Raw genomic sequence first — 21,796 nt, 5'->3', positions numbered from 1 at the left:
CTCAGCTCCAGAAATGTGCTGCGACAGCAGAAATCTGAACAGATACCCTAAAAATTGGTCAATTAAGAAGATAGGGAGCAGGATCATAAAATTTAATGAGGGCTAGATGTTCCTAGGAGGCATCCTATCCTTGAAGATACCTTGTCAGTAATTTATGGCTCTTTGTTAGGTTTTTGCCCAAAAACTGGCAAATGGTATCAGAACTATTTTATCCTATGTCCTTCTTACCTAATTCCAAGACGACAGGATGTAAACTCCCTGATTACGGTGTTTCCCCTTTAAAAGTTCTATGCTCCCAAGGCTCCCTGCCACACTTTCTCTTCCCACCCCATGCTGAAGTGCTGGAAAGGTGTTGGTCCAAACTTAAGCTTGAATATTATTAAAAAACCCTCATGTAATTTGCATCAGAAATCCGGCTCCATGAATTCATTGGGGACAAGAAACTTGAGCATAACAGTATTAATGCAGATGTATATGTAATAAGTCTGAGTTACTGGTCAAGCATTTATAATTAATCTAAGTCTCAGCATGTTTACTTGAGAACGGCTGTGGGACGGGAAAACCCTGACTATATACAGCCTGTCCATTGTGGAAATTTCTACAGCTGTTTTTTATTAAATCTTTGATTTTAAATAATAGCTATGGATGGATGTGTTCACAATTCATACAATAGCTCTAGATATCTAATAAGTGTTCAAAGTTATAATGATTAAAGCAGTAATTTTTAAATATTCCTCCAAGTCCTTTTCTTTCTCATCTCATTAAATGAAAACTAAAATTCTATCCAATCATCCCCACTTCCTTCATCTGCCTGTAACTAATCCCCTGTCAAGTTCTGTTGTTAACTTACTGTAAAAGTCATCTCAACTTGAACATTTTCACTATGTCTGCTGTACCTGTGCAACAAGCCACTGTCATTTCTTTTACAGGATGCTGCTATGAGTGTACTCCTCCCTTCCTACCGGCCTACAGACCCAAACTATTAAGGTCATCTATTACTCCCAAGCACAAAATCCAAAGGTTTCACACATATTGAAAATAAACTGAACCATCTTCCATAATTTCCTTGAACTTGCCTTCTAGTGCTAGCCTATTCCTAAGTCTACATATACTGCTCCTGACCTTGTATATCTCTTTCAGTGTCTTATACTCTCCAAATTTCACAAGTTATCTCCCTCCTAAATCAGTCCCCCCGGCTCTCTCCCCGCAACTGGGACTCTGTATCTCATTTCCACGCTTTTTCTTAAAGCTTCTGATACCGTTTTCTTACTTGTCAGTTTATTGTCTGTCTCCTTCCACTAATACTTAAAAGGCCAGGAAGATGGGGCTAAGGTCTTCTAGCTTCACTAGTATCCCCTAAATTTGGGGCAATGTTTTTCATTACAAATATAGTCAATTTATTTTTTATTTTATTTTTGAGACAGGGTTTCTCTGTGTAGCCCTGGCTCTCCTGCAAGTCACTGTAGACCAGGCTGGCTTGGAAGTCAAGAGATGCACCTGCCTCTCGAGTGCTGGGATGAAAGGCATGTGGCATCACCGCTGGCAAAAATATTTTACTTTATTATCTATTTTTTAAGTACATTGGTATGAGAGTGTTAAATCCCCTAGAACTAAAGTTACAGATAGTTGTGAGCTGTCATTAACTGTCATTAAAATGTTCATTGAAAAAAAAGTCCATGATACACTAACCTATGAAATAAACTAAATATATGGTACATAATTCTTAGTATTACCTGATTTTGATGCTTTTTCTACTGTGCAAGTAACAGTTGTAGATTCTTTGTGTATTTTTTCACTTTTTTCATCTGATGATCTCCGAGGTAAAACTGGTTGTCCCAACTTCCGAAGAGGAGCTAGCTGCCATTTTTTAATTTCATTATCTCTACTGTCAGATGAAGATTTTCCCTCACCAGCCTCCTGGAAAATGGGATTTATTTCATTAAAATGAAAACTACCACATAAGAGAAACCTCAATAATATATAAGTGAAAGAAACTAAATCTAACACACAAGCTGTAGAGAGGAAACAATTTTCAGTCATCAAACATCTAAACTGTCTTAAGACACACAAAAATAAACTGAATAAAAAATGAATGGTTCGCTAGGCAGGGGTAGCATACGCCTTTAATCCCCGCACTTGAGAGGCAAAGGCAGGCACATCTCAGTGAGTTCAAGGCCAGCCTGGTCTACAAAGTTCCAGGACAATCAGAACTGTTACATAGAGAAACCGTGTCTCGAAAAACCAAAAAAAAAAAAAAAAAAAAAGTCATTCTTTCATTCAAAATCTATTTCTTAAGCACCTACTTTGCACAAAACACATAACATCCTATAAAGGAGGACAAAACAGATCAGGTGGTAAGGTCCTCAGTTCGCTGTAAAATGAAGGCAGTGACTGTGGAGAATGCAGACACTGAGCATCTGCATTTGTCAGTACTTCTAAAGAATCAGTTCACACTATGTCAATAAGCCATTTTTACTCCCTGGGTACCATCAGTGTCCTTGCTACTTGGTTCCTAAATTTAAAGGTACAAATAATTACTAGTGAAAAAAGGCTTCTCAGATAAATTAATTACATTACACTAATCTTGAAAAACAGGGAGAATAACCATGTACAGATAAATAAAATACCAAATGTGAAACATGATGTTTTCTTTAATGTAGGAATCCTCAAAATTTTTACTTATGCTTTGCCGTGTATGTAAGTGCACCACATGCATGCACCATGCCTGTGGAGGCTTGAAGAGATGTCAGAGCCCACAGCTCTGGAGCTGCAGACACTGAGCCACCATGTGGACACTAGGAATTATACCTGGCTCCTCTACCAAGACAGCCAGTGCTCTTAATTGCTGAGCCATCTCCCTAGCCCCAGTAACATGTTTTACTGTCACAGGTCTGGTAATAACATTCCTAGCACACAACAAAAAATACAACAAATAGTTCAACATAGAAATCTGGTGATGTGAAAAGCAGACACTGTAAATTACCAGACTGATACAAAGATTCAAGAGTTCACCATCAGCCACGTGTGGCAGAACATGTCTTTAATAACAGTACTTGGGAACAGAGGCAGGCAGATCTGTGAGTTTGAGGCCAGCCTGATTTACAAGTTCTAGGACAGCCAGGACTACAGAGATTAAAAAATTTTAAAATAAAACAAAAAGGGTGGACAAAGAATAGAGTTCACCATCAAAAAGAAAACTGCGCAAAGACGGGCAGAATGCAGCACACATCTATAAATTCAGACCAACTTCTAGAATTTCTGAAAACATTAACAATCTTAATGTTCTATAACGTCTTTTCAAGTAAGAAAGACAAAAAGACAATATAGTAAGATATATTTCCAGATAGACAAGAAACTGTACACAAAAACCAACAGTTGTTAAATAACAATAACATGGGGGCTGGAGAGATGGCTCAGTGGTTAAGAGCACCGCCTGCTCTTCCAAAGGTCCTGAGTTCAATTCCCAGCAACCACATGGTGGTTTATAACCATCTATAATGAGATCTGGTGCCCTTTCTGGCCTGCAGGCAGAGTACTGAGAATATTATATACATAATAAATAAATAAATAAATAAATAAATAAATAAATAAATAAATAAATAAATCTTTATAAAAAAACCAATAACATACAGAAGTTTTCAGAGAACATACTATAAAACACTAATATAGCACTCAGCCATATTGTCAATTAGCTTTATGTTAACCAAGAAAATCTAACTCTCCAAACATCCTGTCAGACAGAAATGCTAAATGTCAAAAATATTTGACAAAATGGAAATCAACCAAAATTAGACAAAAAAAAAGGAGTGTGTGGCAGAGCTGAGTCAGTAAACTATGGAGGAGGCCATCACGAGACGCCCAGGGTCTGGTGAAATATCTTCCCTGCACAGTAGAAAGCTGGCTGTGCTCGGGAACTGCAGAGTTCGATGCCAGCTCAACTGCAGACCTTTCTAACAGAGCTGTGCTCCCTCACCATCCTTTGAAAACAGAAGCTGCAGCTTCTCCCCAATGTGTGGCTTACTAACAGATCTGAATGGCTAGACCAAAGGCTTCCAGTGCTTCCTTCAGCTTCTAAAAATAAGTGTTTTGTCTTTTAGAAGACACTTGCTTATTCATATACACTTATTGCCACTACATTTTTTTCCTCATCAGGATTCTACTATAAATTAGGAATAAGAAAAAATCACTGGTAATGAAAGAAAAATTGGATAGAACAATACACCCTTTATATTTTTCTTCTTTTAAATATATATTTTAGAATTTGTTTAAGAAATACTTTTAGAAGGCGGTTTAAAATGTCAGATCAGGGCCGGGTGATGGTGGTGCATGCCTATAATTCCAGCACCCAGAAGGCAGAGACATGTGGCTATGTGTGAGTTCAAGACCGGCCTGATCTACAGAGCTTGTTCCTGGACAGCCAGAGCTGTTACACAGAGAACCCCCCTCCCCGCCTCAAAATAAATACATAAATAGATATATAAATAAATAAAGGATAAAAAAGATCAGGGAAAATAAACCTTTAGAAGTCTACAGCTTAACAGCAGAAGTGGGAGGAGTGACTTCCAAGCAAATGAGATCAAAGATTACATTTTTTTTTAATTCTTAAAGAAAATACAAAATGGTTCACCTAAAAAAAATCAGTATTTAGATTGAAAAGTTGTTTCAAAAACTCTGTAAACATAATTTGTACTTAGTCATACAGTCACATAAACACTGTAAAACAAAAAATCAAATATAAAACTACAGCTTAGCACAAAAAAGCTGAAAATGCCAAAGTCCCTACTTTTCAGCAAAATTGCCCCCCCCAAAAAGACTCAGTCTTATGAAAAAATAAGGATGTACATTGTAATAAGCGCGAAAGAGAAGTTTTTGAAACTCATTTAGGTCCATATAATGCTTCTGAAATAATAAATGTACTTTTTGGAAAGCTTACCCGTTTTAAAATTTTGACCTTGTGCTTTACATTATCATTCATGTATTTGCTTTTATCATTGGCTACCATGTGCTTCGATGACCCGAGCTTTTCACACTCCATGGTTTTCTCTTCACTGTGGGCTTCAAATGTAGTTTGGTCTTCCAAAATATCTGTGTCCAATATGTCAGTCTTTTTGTCTTCTTCAGCACAACATCTTACACAAACATATTCTTTGTCTTCCTCTCCCATTTGTTGCGCTTGGGAAAGACTTAACCCGACACAGTCACCATGAAACCAGTCATCACATCTCCCACAGCCAACCATAAACCTGAGGGGAGCAGAAAAGTAATTTATTAAAATCAATATTCAAGTGAAAACAGTATTTAACTACTGCTCCTACTTTCCATGTATGCAACAGTTCAACACGAAGCAAGTTCTGAAGGAACATCCCAGGAGAGTTTCCTCTCTAGAATGGATAGAAGACACTAAGGGATGATAGAAATGAGGACACAAGTCGGTTTCAGGTGAAAACTAATCTCCCGGAGTACAAAAACACCATAAAAACCAAGCAAAAACAGAAACAGTGAGCAGGGCGAGGTGTGAGATCCTCAATCCACCCTAGAGCTGATATCATACAGAAAACTAGGGGATTTGACTAAAAAAATGTTTAAAAAGCAAAAAACCATAGAAGAAAGTCTCTTTCATTCTTACTAGCCAGTATGTAACCTGAATCATTCTTCATGCTGGTCCAAAGTATCAAACTGATTCAACTGAAGAAATCTGTTTACTTTTGGGAATGAATCTTAGTCAATGCCCATGTGTTTGAGGTTATCACCTCAGTTCCCAAAAACAATACTCTTATCTTAACATAGATGCATTCACATTTAGGTTTTATTTCAAATGTGGAAATTTTTTTCCTTTATTGCATTCTACCTTGACTACTCATGAATCAGTAGTCAAGTCCAGTGTGAAGTTTTAATTAAAAAAAAATTGTCATTCACCTAAAGATGTGATATTTAATTTTTTAAATTTATTTTTTGGTTTTTTGAGACAGGGTTTCTCTGTGCAGCTTTGGAGCCTGTCTTGACATTCACTCTGTAGACCAGGCTGGCCTCAAACTCAGAGATCCACCTGCCTCTGCCTCCGAGTTCTGGGATTAAAGGTGTGTGCCACCACCGCTGCCTGGTCATTCACCTAAAGAATATTTGCAACTACTTAGGAACAAAGTGGCAAATCAGACATGACCACATAAGCAGCAATATTATCAGCATACTTGGATATTCAGATTTCATCCCCTTTTCCTCTTTCACTCTGGCAATTCATGGTATCTGAAAGACTTAGGGATAGCCTTTTATCATGTTAGCACTTTGTGGCACCACCAAACACGCCCTACTCCTTTTAAAGTATGTGTGGTCTAACAGATGGAATGCTGAAAATTAGCCTAGGTGAAGTGACCCAACTCTAAAAACACCTAAGTTCCTATTTTCATGTTGGAAATAACAAAATCCGAACATTTGGGAGGTGTTTTAAAAGTGGTACCAAACCCATCCATTCATCTACAGTAACTTTTCATTCTTTATCCTGTGTGATTTCTGTCTGCCCAACTCCTGCTGAGTCTTAAGGAGACTAGTACAACTGGCCACTCATCCTCAATGGTTGTGTCTGCTGCCAGTGCTGTCAACCTTCACTTTCCCTATGATGCTCTTGGTTTGAAAAATAAGGATACAAATGTGCTGGCTTTGTGGGAGCCTAGCCAGTTTGGATGCTCACCTTCCTAGACCTAGATGGAGGGGGGAGGACCTTGGACTTTCCACAGGGCAGGGAACCCTGACTGCTCTTTGGACTGGAGAGGGAGGGGGAGAGGAGTGGGGGGAGGGGGAGGGAAATGGGAGGCTGAGAGGAGGCGGAAATTTTTTTTCAATAAAAAATTAAAAAAAAAAGAAAAACTAAAGAATACCTTTCTTCACAAGATGAGAGAGCATTTAAACACGGTAACATTTGTAAGTTTCTGTTTGAGATTTTTGATGGTTTTGTGATGTTTCAAATGATGTAGCTCTTCCATAGGGTAGGGATTTTGAAGAATTCTTTAATTTTTAATACCTTAATGTTCTTTCCTTACTCCATACGAAGCACACACATTGCTATTTCCTGAAACCAACTGTCTAATATAAACAGCTTTGAGATTCTGAAAGAAAACTGGTGGTCACTTCTCTTCTACAACCACAGCTGCATTGACTTCAAGGCAAGTCTACAATGGTTTCATCTTAAATGTCAGATTACACAACACTGTAAAGTGACACATAACCAGGCCATCTCACTGACCTATGATCATAAAATTTATCTAATTATTTCATCATAACTGATTTCAAGTTTACTTTGGAAATGCCTACACTCAAATGTTGACATATTTTGAAACAAATCTCATGTCATCTAAAGATGTGATCTTAGGTTTGCTTTTAAAAACAATGCATTAAAATAAAAAAAATTCTACAAAACAAACAAAAAAAATGGTAAAAAAAAAAAAAAAAAACCTCCCAGCCACCATCTGGGGTTGTGGAGGGTGGGAGAAATCTAATATAGTCAATTACAACTGTTAACACCAATTTCTAAAGTCAAAACTTCTAAATACCATGAACTTAAAAAAAAAAAAACTTTCTGTAAAGACAGGACATAAACAGGAAACGGGAGAGAAGAGGGTTAGAGATGGATAGACGAGAGACCTTTCCTTCTTTCTGGCTATCATGTTGCTTTAAAGACACAAGGACAAGGGGGCAGAGTTAGGAAGCAGAGCCCAGAATCTGTAGCAGTGGGGCAATGAACAACTATTATTCCATTTCTTGTCCTATGCTTGAATTTCTAAATAACAAGAGGTTTCTTTACGGAAAATAGTAAGTTTCTGTGTAAAAATAAATTCCATGTAGAGCTTCTAAATCAGTTAACTCAGGTGAATCAGTATGAATTAGTAAGTGGAAAAATGCAGCAATAACTGTCTTTTCTTACTATATGTGCACATACAGACAGAAGACAAAAATTAGTTACTGAAAAATAATAGAAAGCAACTATTTCTAATTTTAATTCGTTTTGGTATGAGCCAGAAAAAAATTTCTCAGAAAACTTCAGTTGTTAAAGTAAACTATAGAATTAATTCCAAGAACATCTGCAGTCACAACAACAAATAAAAAGTGGTGGGGTCACAAATTAACACTGAAGGTGTTACAGGTTCTACTAGTTCTACTAGGTCTATAGTTCCCTAGGTAATAGAAGTGACAGCCCAGAACGTATTGTCACTACATATAAACTCACTCTTCTAAACTGAAGAATCTATTTCACATAAACATTAAATCTCCTTAATAGTAAACCTAGTCTGCGAAGAAAAATAGTCTACAAAACTTAAAATAAGAAAACCAAAATTACTTATTCTAATGAATTATGTCCTCAGAACTAAGTGTTCTTTTCTGAATATAACACTATGAATTAATGTTGTCAAGTAGACTTTTTGCTCCTTGTTTTGAAATTTTGTCCAATATACAATTAGGGTCAAGAAAATGCATTACAAATTAAAGTTACAAAACATCTTCCTAACAAAGGAGGAAAGAGAAACCCAAGGTAGATAATAGGAAGAGACTAAGAAAACTTCCATTCAAAATGCCTTCTAATTAAAAGGTTCTAAATTCATATTTAAGTAAAAATAAACAAAGGTCTTATTTTAAAAGTAATATGAATAATTTTGATACATTTCTGCATCAGGAAAATAAATTTAAGAAAAAATGCACTATATTAAAAGAACTACTGTCTCTAGGACATAAGAAAGTTAGGATATTGCGGGGCGGTGGTGGCGCACACCTTTAATCCCAGCACTCGGGAGGCAGAGGCAGGCGGATCTCTGTGAGTTCGAGGCCAGCCTGGTCTACAAGAGCTAGTTCCAGGACAGGAACCAAAAGCTACGAAGAAACCCTGTCTCGAAAAATAAATAAAAAAAAAAAGTTAGGATATTATGCCCTGAAGAATTGTTCATACAAACCATAATATTCAACTGGACATATGTATAAGAAGCTAACCCAAGTTGCAATTTGTGTAAAATACTGATTAACTCTACTGTCACAAGTGTGACTAATATATAAAATCAGACACTCTACATACTTTCCTAGTAAATCTATAGTTTTACATGTACATTAAATGTGGAAAATAACAAACTGAAAAGCATGTTTTATGTATTCAATGAATGAAAGGATAATGTAACAGTATAGTGGTGAAGCTAATATATAAGGAAAAAAAAACAACCAATTACTTAGGTTTCTTTATTCACAGACTGAAAAAAATTATTGAAGGTGTCTGAAGAACTAATTTAGAAACTGTTTCCAATGTACATCATCAAGATCAATTATAGAGGGTCAACATCCCAGTCCCCACAGCTAACATTCTAAGCTGTATTCCAGACTAAAGCAAATAAAGTCCATATTTTATAAGGCAGGTTCAAAAATTACGCTAAAAAAAAGTATAAGCAGAATATGTAACCTTACCTTCACAAAATTAACTGCTGATGCTATGAAGTGACAGCCACCACTAAACTAAAGAGCTTCGCTAGATTCCTGAAGACTAGGTCATTAGACAAAATTTATCTATTAAAAAGCAACTGTAGCATACTGCACTAGGGTTCTAACTCTTATGCCAAAGTTGTTGCTAAGTTTTCTAAGCCATGACTCGTAAACACATCAGTGCCATGAATTTTGGAAGATACTGAGACAAAGGGCTGGCTTTTATTAAAAGGACAAGAAAAAGCACAATTTAATCCTTAAGTCTCTGAGATCTGAAGAGTAAGTTTCCTTTAGAAGATGTAAATGTATCATGAACATAAAAGCCATTAGAAGTATGTAACTGGGATAAAGGTAGCATTATATTCAAACATTAGAAAAACAAGAAAATACTTTTACTTATAAAAAAGTACTTCCTGACATTAAAATAGGATATGAACAATTTTAGTACATAAAAGCTGAGTCAAGAGGACCACCCCAAGATCAAGGACAGCACATGTTACATACTGAGCTTCAAAACAGGCTCTGCTACAGGCTCTGTCTCAAAACAAACAAAAAAAATTAAAGCAACTCTCTGGCATAAAATCTGGTTTAACAACCCCAAAACTTCCCCTTTCCTCTCCAATTGAAATTATGTACACAACATCAATTACTGACTGCCTCTCTCTAAACTCAGTGTCTTTCTTATGTGAGCTGACAAGAGTAGAAAGGTAACTGTCATTTTACTTGTCCACGTTTTCTCTTTAATGTATAATTGTTGACAGAAGTCCCAACAGCAACGTGAACACTTGCTCAGCACCATCTGGAGTAGCAACTATAGTAGAAACTTCATTCTTTCTTTGTACTTTCTCAAAGTAAATGAAGAAACACTGAGGATGGGGCATTGTCATTCGCTACTAGAAATGGAGTCCAAAACAACCCTATGATAATAGTAGTGGTAAAGTCAACTCTAAAATTTTCAAAGATTACAACTCACAAATTCTTTAAACTACTAAAACTTTCCAAAAACATTTTCAGTCTATTCCATAACAGATACAAAATTCATCTAGGTGATCTAACGGTTGCTTTTTTGCTACTGACTTTAGTTCCCAGCTCAAATCTGTTGGTTTGAAATGGGAGTGGTTGGGTTTAAAGTGCATCATTCAAAAAAACAACAGCTTCAAAGAAAACTAGCAATTCCATTATGACCTTCACACTTTATTACTAGTTCTTCTGCAGTCAAATAATGTGACAGATAACCTCCAGTCCTGAGGCAGTATGACAATTCTGATTAGCATAGGGGTTTTGAATTTTATCAGATGCAATGACATTAAATCGTAACTGGTTACAATGATAAAACATGTACATGCACATCAGCTATTGGTCAGACTAAGCTTTTAAAAAATATCCTATGATGATCTGATTGTAAATTCAGTGGCTCCAGGTTCCTATCATTTATCCAGGATTGGTATGGGGCTTTTAGAAGTCTTGTATATCAAATTTCTTTTCATATTAGAAAGTTCTCACACCGATCTCAATCCTCATCCTACAAGCTTCTCAGTGTACACACCCATACACATATACACACGCACACACACCTGTTGCCATGTGGTTTTTTACAAAACCCACATTGCTTGCTGGGAGTCCACATATATTTGCTTTCAACTGAGGAGGTTTGATCTGACCCTTCTTTTTTTACAGTAGCTATGTTGTCTGGAATGAACAAAGGAGGCTCATCCAGAGAAAAACTTCGACTGCTTCTCCTTTGGCGAGGCTGTAGGTTTTTCTCTGGTTTTTTAAGTTTCAGTTTATCCTCCTCCTTAAGATGCTCACTGCCTGGATGCTCATGCTCATCCTTCACATAGCTAGTGACTTTCACTGGTGCCTGTGGTTGAGGCCTATGGCTCTGTTTCTGGCTGGAATGCAGCAAGTGTCCAGTTTGTGCAGGGTGATGAGGCTCCTTAGAGCAGCCAGAGTGACCATGAAGCTTATCACTAAGAGAATGAGTTAAAGGTTTGGAAACTTGCATTACATTTTGATCCTGTGAGGCCTTTTTCAATACAGAATGAGACTGGCTTTTCATAGATTTAACCCCAGAATTACAACTCAGACTCTTCGACTCCTTATCAAGTTGTCCCTTCCTCACTTTGGCCGGCCTCTGAAAATCATGCTGGGGCTCTGGTTCGTCAGCATTTCGCTTCACACTCTTGACATTAGATTTAGTTTTGCTATGAACTACTTCATGCTTCACTGCAGCAGTTTTTCTTGGAGTCTCTGTGGTCATACTTTGTTTAGAATGAGTTGTAGATTTTAAGTGCTTAGATTTTACATTTTTGGGTTCTAAACCGCTTATATCATCCTGAAGATCTGTTGTTTCATGAGAATCTATTTTAATACTTTGAGTAATATTCAACTGCTTTGAATTTTGGTCAGGAACATCACAAACAGTGTTTTCCAAAGTACTAGTTTCTGGTTCAAATGCACAAGTATCAACCTCCTCCAAATTTGATTTATTAAACTCTGTACTCTGCAATTGAACATCACTAGATCCCATGTCCTCACAATATCCTGATGTTTCCATTTGACTTCTTGGAAGACAGTCTTCAGCTTTATCAACAATACCTACGGTATTCTTCAATTCCAAATTACATTCAGCCAGTTCATTCTTTTCTGTCTTATTTTTATCTGTACAGACAGAGTCACTAGACACATCAGAAGATACAGGTTCCTCCGTCATCTGGTCATCTTCACAGGGTAGCTTTATCTCCTCTAATTCTTGTTCAAGTTTACCTATTGTGCCCCTATCTTCAATAGTGTCATCCATTTCACCTGAAACAAGATCATTCTGTTCATCTTCCTTATCTGAAAACTTAAACAATGGGCTACGATCACTCTTAGGTTTACATTCTATCCGAACTTCATTTTTCTTTTCTTCTATACTATCACAAGTCTCTGAAAGAAGTGGACAATTTAACTCATGAGATGGCACATTTACTTCCCCCTGGTTATCACACGTACGCTTGGGATCCAATTCAGTTTCATCCTTCATTTCAACACAAGGCGACACTGAAGAGTCAACAGAAGATGCTGAGACTTCTGGCACCACATTGACTGGCTCAGCATGCCGGCTACTCCTTCTATTCTCCTTGGGGTATTCAGATTTCAGAGATGTGTGAAGTTCTTCTTTACTGTGACTTCTCTCTGACGGTCTCACCCCTACTTTAGGGGTAGATACAGTCTTCCCAGATGGCTTTTTTGTGCTTAGAGGCGCTGCATTTGAACGCTTGGCAATAGTGCTTTGTCGCAAACTTCTTACTTGTTCTATCATAAGAGAAAAAAATAAAATAAAAATAAAATAAAAACTTAGCTATTTGCTGTGTGCTTTTATTTCAGTAGAGATTAGAATATATTGTTTCTTCATTCTGAACTATGAAACTTACCTTATCAAAATAGCAAAAATTTACTGATAGCTACTCATGATGATCATATATACATTAATATATATAATTTAATGTTAACTACATTCATCAGAATCTCTTGAATTCTGACAGAAGAAATAGAAATGCAAACTTCAGACTCATCTAATTTGAAATTATCTTTTCTATACAAAGTAAAAGATGGAAATCAAAGTAACCAAAATGAGAATCTATTACCACTAATAACTACTTAAAGACAGATTACCTCATATTCCTAAATAGCAAATATTTCTAATTATATAAAACCAAGTTATGTCCAATTGCCATTATAAGCCCAAATACCAATAAAGCCTTAAATGCAAATAGAACCATGTATCCTAAACAATATCTGTTGTTTCAAGAAATAACCGCTAAAGACTTCCAATTTCCATTTTAATATATTTTCCTTTTAATTTAATGCTATTTTTTAAGTGAGACTAGTCTCCTATAGCCTAAGGCTAGCCTTAAACTCCAAGATGATCCTTGAAGTTGATCCTCTTGCCTTCACTTTTACAAGCTGAGACTTAATAGGCTGTTAGCACAACTAAAACCCAGGTTTCTGCATGCTAGGTAGGTAAGCACTCTAAAACAGAGTTACCTACAAACATCTCCAGTCCCTACACTATTCCTAAAGAAGAAATTAAAGTTTATACCAGTGTACCATATACAGACTGCTGCTAAAGGAATCAGTAACTTAATCTGAGAAAAATGTATAATAAGGAAAATATTTTTTAAAAAAGTAAAGAAACGCCGGGCGATGGTGGCGCACGCCTTTAATCCCAGCACTCGGGAGGCAGAGGCAGGAGGATCTCTGTGAGTTCGAGACCAGCCTGGTCTACAAGAGCTAGTTCCAGGACAGGCTCCAAAGCCACAGAGAAACCCTGTCTCGAAAAACCAAAAAAAAAAAAAAAAAGTAAAGAAACTTCCTTAACAGTGCTCCTAGTGGAATCTATTAAATTTGATTTTCCCCCTTTCCCCTGAGTCTGATACAAATCTTTTAGAGAAAGGAAAAACACACAGTAAAAAGAACTGGGGGGAAAAAAAACAAAAAACAAAACTTTAAAAATTCACTAAACAGAAAAGCAATTTGTAAATTAAAATTCAAAATAGAAGCATGAAACTATACTTATCTTGTTCCTCTAAATCAAATTCACATGAACACATCAATTTCTTTTAAAGTTCAAAATAAAATCCTACTCTGCTACTGCTTTGAATTTTTCCCCCAACTTGTCGCTTATCGTCGGAGGATGAAACTACTAAAGAATGTCCTTCCACCCGCAGCAATCCCAGGTGACACTCCAGGCCCTGGTGTAACACAACAGCAGTCTCGTTCTTCAGTGTCCCATTGAAAAATAAACTATACACAGTCATCCAGTCTTTGGGACCCTTTCTATTCCCTCCAGGCCTCACATTATCTGGACATTCGGGACACACTCTACAACTTAAAAATTATGGGCTGTGGAGATAGCTCAGTCAAAAAAGTACTTGTTATGCATGCACAAGGACTTGAGTTTAGATTCTCAACCTCTTTTATATAAGATGAGCAAGGAAGTCTGTAATTCCAGTGCTGGAGGTAAGACAGGCTGTTGAGACTAGACCCCTTGGACTCACTGACCAACCAACCTAGTTCAATCAAGGAGTTTCAAGTTCACTGAGAGATTCTGACTCAAAACAGTAGGTAGAAGACGATGGAGAAAGACAACTGGCCTTCATATTCACACAACTGGTGAATACATACACCCACAAATAAGCACATACAACACAAAAAGATAAAATCAGAATTAAAACACTAATTAATGTATTATGAACTGTTCATTGTGTGCTCAGTTATTTTTAAAATAACTCCCTAAATTTTATTTCTGTATCAGAAGACATTTAAGTTCTGAACGCTATACATCCATGAAATGGAACCATTGAAAAACAGTAAATTAAAAAAAAAAGAAACCTTTTGGCTTTGAAGTGGTTGCAAAAAAAGAAGAGCAGCAGTTGACTCAGAAGGTATCCGAATGAAATATTATTTTCTAATAGCAAACTTATCTATTAAGTGAAGGATAAAGCTACTTTTGCTTCTCTAAACTGCCTTTTTGAATTTCTATTATTATATTATACACACACAAACACACATGTATCTCAAAGAAATTATAATAACAACCTTTATTTCCTTAGCTACAATAAAGAATCTTTTTGAAAAGATATGAATCCACAGAAAATGAAGAACAAGAGGAAACAATGACAAATTTTATAATTCAAACAAAAGACAATTAAGACGTAATATCCCTTAACCTGGGCTCATAGGAACTCAAAGACTTAACCAACAAAAAAGGAGCCTGCATGGGACTGACGTAGGCCCTTTACATATATGTGACAATTGTGCAGCTTGGTCTTCTTATGGAACTCCTAATGCTTTGGCTAGCTTTGGGGAACCTACTCCTCATACTAGGTTGCCTTGCCCAGCCTCAGTACAAGGGAAGTGCATATAGTCTTACCACAACTTGATAGACCATGCTTTGTTGATACCCATGGGAGGCCTGCCTCTTCCTGAATAGAAGAGTGGATGGGGGGGGGGTAGCAGAGGGGAGGTAAATAGAGGGAAGGGAAGGAGAGGAAAAAAGGGAAACTGTGGCCAGACTGTAAAATAAATTTAAGAAGAAGAAAGAAGAAGAAGAAGGAGGAGGAAGGAGGAGGAAGGAGGAGGAAGGAGGAGGAAGGAGGAGGAAGAAGGAGGAGGAAGAAGGAGGAGGAGGAGGAGAAGGAGAAGGAGAAGGAGAAGGAGAAGGAGAAGAAGAAGAAGAAGAAGAAGAAGAAGAAGAAGAAGAAGAAGAAGAAGAAGAAGAAGAAGAAGAAGAAGAAGAAGAAGAAGAAGAAGAAGAAGAAGAAGAAGAAGAAGAAGAAGTAGTATCCTTGAAACAAACACTAATAAACTGGCAAGTTTAGCAAATTCACCAACATCGTGCCCAAAACTGATGGCTTATCCCCTAGAGTAAGAAAGGGTTTTTCTAGACTAGTAATGTCACAGTTAAGGAATATAAATACGAGACACTGATGATAGTTGTGAGACAAAGAGAATTTACATATACTGAAAGTTTTGAGATATTCCCATCAGCTGTCTTCACAGGGTATCAAAATATGCCAATATACTAGAGAAATAACCTGAATTCTGTTGAGAGGTTTCTCAAAGAACATAATACATAAATACAGCCCACATACTTACAAGCTCCCAGTGTTTGTTCACTGAAGCAGGATCAAGAGTCAAGAGTCAAACATATTTAGAAATATGGGATTGTACAAGTATTGCTCCTCTGTTCTAGCATTCCCAATCTCCTTCCACACCTCTTTGAAACACTGACTTCTGACTTAGTGACCCTTACCACTTTCCCTCACTGTGTCGTTGTGATAGCAGGCACTTGCTCTACTTCTGAAACAAGTATAGCGACAAAATGACTTCGGTCCTTTCAGCTAGCAGTCCTACTCACTAACCCAAGAAAACTCCACCTAATGCTGTGAATCTTGCTGGCAGAAGCCAGTGACGAACCCTGTGATGTACAAAATCTCTGTATATTTGAAGTTTCCTTAGCTCTTTGACTTCTTGCAATTTCTAAATAAAACATATTTACAAAATGAGGGAAGGAAGGTTTCTAAATGAAAAAGACTAAAACTCCTTTTCTCTTTTAAAGCAAAATGGAGAAAACAAACTATTAAAGGAAATGAGACACTTTAAAACATTTTGATTATCTTCCTAAAGACAAAAGGTATGAGCACTTAAAGACAAAAGCTATTAATATACACTAAAAAAAAAAAAGAAGAATGCATCAGAGCCATTCCCCAAACAAAACAAAGACATATTTGAACATGAGGACAGAAAAGTCAGAGGAAAATAAAACAATTTCAAAAGATTAAGTAAAAAAGATAAGATAGGAAAATGTAAGGAAAGAAAATAAAAGGCCAGCATCTTTTATCAGATATACATTCCAGAATACAAGAGTTGACAAATGAAAATGAGTAAAGGAAATTTAGAAAAACCCCCAGGACTGAACAATAGTTTCCAGACTCTGAAACTAATCAGTGTTAGGTAACTTTAATAAACAAAACATACCAAACACCAAGATTTCATGTTATGAAATTTTTTAAAATATAGTGGGAAAGATTCTACAAGACTCCCACATATAGCAATGCAACACACACATCGAAACACAAACAAACAAACAGAGAAAAACATCTTAATAAGTGAATGGAATCACTTTCAAATCACTTCCTTTGGTAATTTGTCCTTGCTAACATAAATTATTCCCCACCCATGCCCATGAAAGCAACCCGAATTAAATGCTGTGGATACAAAAATAGAGACATTAAAGTAGGAAAAAGACTAGGCAAGAAGACAAGAAGTATTTCCAGCAGCAGAAAGGACTAAGATGATGATGATAGTAGGGGAGAGGTGACTGACTAATGTGTAACATATATATGTGCATTTGTGAAATTGTGAAAAAATATTTTTTAAGTATACATACATAGTTTAAATAAAAGTACAGTTTAAATAAAAGTTTCCCTCCCAGAACCAAAGACAATCTAACAAAACACCTAACACAAGGTCTGAGAATCCCTTTTTTGAGTTGTTAGGGTTATCCGGGAGACTCCCAGAACATTATAGCCTACTGTTACTACTTTGGGTTACCACCCAGAGGAAGGTAGGTCCCTATTGCTGAAGGTGTACCATGCACTTGAGACACAGGGTTCAGAGGCCCCTGAGCTAGAACTGGCCTGAACGCCTCCTCTCTGAGGAACAGCTTTCATAATAGCAGATGGTGCTGTGCAAGCTTCTGAAGGAGGGAACAAGGAACCAATAGTACTACCCGGTTATGACAGCTATGAGCCACATCAACAACCAGCATAGCACATAACCTTAAGGATGCAGTACTGGCACACACAACTTGGTAGTAACAAACAGCTCTCTAATTGGACTTAAGACTCAGTTAACAAGAAGGTAATTATGTCTGGTACTAAAAACTCAGGACTAGTTAGTGAAGCCAAGGATCTTGCAGTAGAACCTACAACCACCACTTTACAAAAAAACAGCATCATCCCTAATTACATTCTAAGTATGTGACTTTATATCCACAGATAAGTGTGGCACTCACGCCTCAAGTAACCTTCTCTTTGCAACAGATGAGGACCACTACAGACCACTACAACCAAACAAAACACAGTCGTGGAGCCCAGTCCCAATGGTTACACTTACAAAAGAACTGTGTCACTTAAGGCTCAGGAATCATTGCAGAAGAGGGGGAGGAAAGAGCCCAAAGATCTGGGAGTTTGTTCTAAGATTGCAATCCTAGTAATATCAGAAGATACAACCATAAAATCTCATGAATATGACTGACTAAAGATGAGCTGAACAAGGGCAGCAACAACAGACATGCTAATATAGACAGGGGCAAGTGCAAGAGGCCTCAACCTCAACAAACAATTATGAACAAGTGAAAATGCTGAAAATGAGAGAAATAGTCTTCCCCAGGTAAGAGCTCAACAATTGCTTATCCAATACCAAATGGTCAGCCCTGAAATACTATATAGACTGAGCACGAAGTATTTGTATATTTAGGAACACGCACATATATATCAATCAATGAAAAAGGTGCCATGAATTTGAAAGAGATCAAGGAGGGCTATTTGGGAGTTTGGATAGAGGAATGGGAAGGGAGAAATACTATTAAAATCTCAAAACAATAATTTAAAAACACACCACAAAATACATTTTGAAAAACAATCTTTCAAGCCAGACATGACTAGAATACCTCTGTAATTTGAGTCTTGGAAAATGGAGTTAACAAGATAGGAAGTTCAGAGCAAGCCTTAGCTTCACAAGGTGTCCGAAATCAGCCTAGGCTGTTAAGAGACCATATTGATCAGCTGGTTGGTAGGTAGATAGGTAGGTGGATGGATAAATAAATAATCTGTCTAGCAAGTGTGTGTAACCTAACACATGTTTTATGCATCTGACTTTCTAGCTTAACCTCTTGGGGAGGATTACCTTGTGCCATTAAACGAGGTGATTTTCTTGGTGATCTCACTGAATTGTCTTCTACTCTGTCCCTCAAATTCCTGTTAGGTAAAATCAATTCTTCTTCATCAATGGTATCATTACCACTTTCTTTAACAACTCCTTCATCCATAATATCGTCAAGACCAACAACTAGAAAGAGACAAAAACAAAAATTAATTTTAAAAATATTGGGTGTGTTATAAATTTAAAATCAGTACAATGGGGAAAATCAAAGTATTTTAATCTGATACTGAATAGTCATAAAAATCTAAGTCTATTGATAATCTATGTGATACTGTTACTGGCAAGCACCCACATCAATTCCATTTGACAAGTGTCTTCCTGTGAGGTAACTACTCAGAGAATTAGCAATAACCTTTTCCAATTTGAGCTCAACTACTGCTCTATTATCATCTGCTTGCCCCTTGAGACTGTCATAGGCAACTATACCTGGAATACTCAATTATCTCAATTCTACTTAGGTAGTAAAAAAGTGTTCTATCTTGAGACGTTATGCTGCATAAGTGAGAATGATAGAGGTAACTTATAGATGGTTAAGTAATAAGGAAGGAAGAGCAGACAGAAAAAGAAAATGAAAGCTGTACTCCCTTTCCAATGGAGAGGAAAGCAGTGGATATTTGTAGTTCAACAATTAAATTACTTTCCCCTAACCAGTAAGACAAAGTCATTTACTCAGGAAAGGATGGAAAAGGTCTGGGGTCACTAAAGAAAATATTAACAGTATTCACATTGTTACTAAGTTTATTTCTGTACAGAACAAATGCCACCTTAACAAGTCAATATGTATAAATAATCTTAAAACCACACTTGCTGAAATCTTGTACAAAGAATGTTTCTATTTTCATTAAATGGCTTGGATGTAAATTCCTGGCAAAATACGCACATGAAATGTGACTACGGCATTTAACCTGTCTACTAGTTTCCTCTATCTCTGAAAGGAGAGTAACAGTACCTGTCCTACCTACCTCACAGGGTTGTTGTGAGGATCAAGTGGGATGATGTATGAAAACTCACTCTGTAAACTTTAGAGTACTATACAAATGTTAGTTATTATCTTCATCCTAGGGGTTAGAAGGAACCTCAAGAGGTTATCTAGTCCTCATCTTTGTATCCAAGTAGAAGAACTTCATTTAAAAGAGCTCAACAAGATAGTGGTCTATCCTAAAATTTAAAGAGAACAAAATTCTTAATAAATATACTTTCAAATAACACAATCTTTTTGAAGAGCAATTCAGCAATGAGTAGATTCACAAAACTGCTTCAACCCTTTCCCCAAAAACCACAAAAGAAAAAAAAAAGAGGAAAAGAATGAATTGAGAAGAAAATGTTGGCCAGAAAACATCTAATCTTTGTTCAAGAAGTCTTACAGACGAAATGCATAACCATACACATTTAGACAGGGAAAAAGACTGACAAGATACAGATGAAAATATAACAATGGTAGTATTAATTCTTCTCTATAAAAGGTAAGGCTTTACCTTTAATCTAATCCAATTATCTTAATACAAAGCATGCATTACAGAATGTAACACAGATTGCTAGCATCAATTATCTCTAACAGTTAAGGTGGATAAGGAATAGTTGATAGTCTAGTTTCTTAATCTTTCCTATACTTTCTGTCAGCAAATGTCTACAGTAAGCACATGCCTTATATTGCAATCAGGAGAAAAAAAAGGGGGAGGGGAACAATCTGGAAAAGTAAAACTGTCCATAAGAATAAAAAAGGCTAACAATGGTTGGGGAGATTTAGTAACTCAAATCCAAAGGCTAATTAATGAGTTTTACATATTGTGAATGCGTATGTAAATACCATAGCACAAAAGTGTGTGGGTCAGAAGACAACTTACAGCAATTCATTCTCTCAACCCACAATTTAAGTGCCTGGGATTTTAAACTGAGGTCTTCGGGCTTGGCAGCAAGAACCCCTATTTGCCATTTCTCACTGGCCTTAATCTGCAGTTTTTTGGGACAGGTTGCTTATAATCCTTTTGAAAAGCCATTAACACTACCTCCCTTGCTACATTTGTCTCCTTACCTACTTACTATACTAACAAAAATGCTTATTTGACTCAGCAAGTCTTTGAGCTAGAGTTAAATGTGATGATGAAACTGAAAGGGGATACAAAGGTAAGAAGTATATTTATCAGCATTACTTATATCCCTATTTATATTTAGGAACATAATAGTAAGAAAAATCTAATTTACTATGAAGGAGTTAATTTAATGTATGTTATGTACAATTTGATAAAGCCAAACTGGCATGTTCATACATATCTCACTGAGAGAGACTCCTGTCAAACAAGATTAATGGCTCCTGAAGGATAACAATGAGGGTGATCTTGGGCCTCTACACACATAAACAAGCATACTTGACAGCTGAATCACAAAGGTTTTTAATTTTTTTAAATTAGGGAATCAAGTGACATACCACAAGGTAAGTATAAATAGAAGAACTTGTTTAAAATGTGAAGCATAAAAACAAACAATCTGGAAAAATAAAAAGATCTGAGTGAGACATATGAACCAGACAACAAGTAAAAAAATATTCCAGAAAAGCAGGTCAATTAAATTAAATGTCATTGACAGATGAAAGAAAAGATAAATGATTGCTACTAGTGTGACCTTAAGGAGTGGTAATAGTGATCTAGACTCAAAGGAGAAATATTTTGATAAAAGGGACAGAAAAGTGAAATATAGATGTTGAAACAAAAATAAATTCAAAATAACATGTATTGACAATGAAATTCAATAGTAAAGGCCCCACAATTCAATTCTTCCATGCATAGAAAGGGAAAAGAAAAGACAGGTATATTCTATATCATATAACTGCAAACCATATTTACGGAAAATATGGAAA

The 21,796-nt window shown here is 36.5% G+C and overlaps 1 protein-coding gene across 8 annotated transcripts in view; it reads right to left on the bottom strand.

Moving 5' to 3' along the window:
• Phf3 (PHD finger protein 3) overlaps positions 1–21,796 on the bottom strand; it is a 74,512-nt gene that overhangs the window by 23,911 nt on the left and 28,805 nt on the right. For 3 of the 8 annotated variants that reach the window (XM_075980551.1, XM_075980549.1, XM_075980552.1), the window contains 4 exons: positions 18,907–19,068; positions 11,025–12,747; positions 4,934–5,243; positions 1,734–1,917 (listed from right to left, as the gene is read on the bottom strand). In XM_075980551.1, the coding sequence (XP_075836666.1) occupies positions 1,734–1,917; positions 4,934–5,243; positions 11,025–12,747; positions 18,907–19,048 (2,359 nt within the window). In that variant the 5' untranslated portion in view covers positions 19,049–19,068. Of the gene's footprint in view, positions 1–1,733; positions 1,918–4,933; positions 5,244–11,024; positions 12,748–18,906; positions 19,069–19,904; positions 20,101–21,796 lie in introns of those variants that run through there. The other 5 variants (XM_075980556.1, XM_075980554.1, XM_075980550.1 and 2 more) reach the window with 4 other exon arrangements.

Source organism: Microtus pennsylvanicus, chromosome 7 (genome assembly GCF_037038515.1).
Source record: "Microtus pennsylvanicus isolate mMicPen1 chromosome 7, mMicPen1.hap1, whole genome shotgun sequence".
In the NCBI taxonomy this organism is placed as follows: Eukaryota; Metazoa; Chordata; class Mammalia; order Rodentia; family Cricetidae; genus Microtus; species Microtus pennsylvanicus.
Note: the sequence above shows the minus strand (reverse complement) of the source record. Positions and strands in the feature narration are given on the sequence as shown.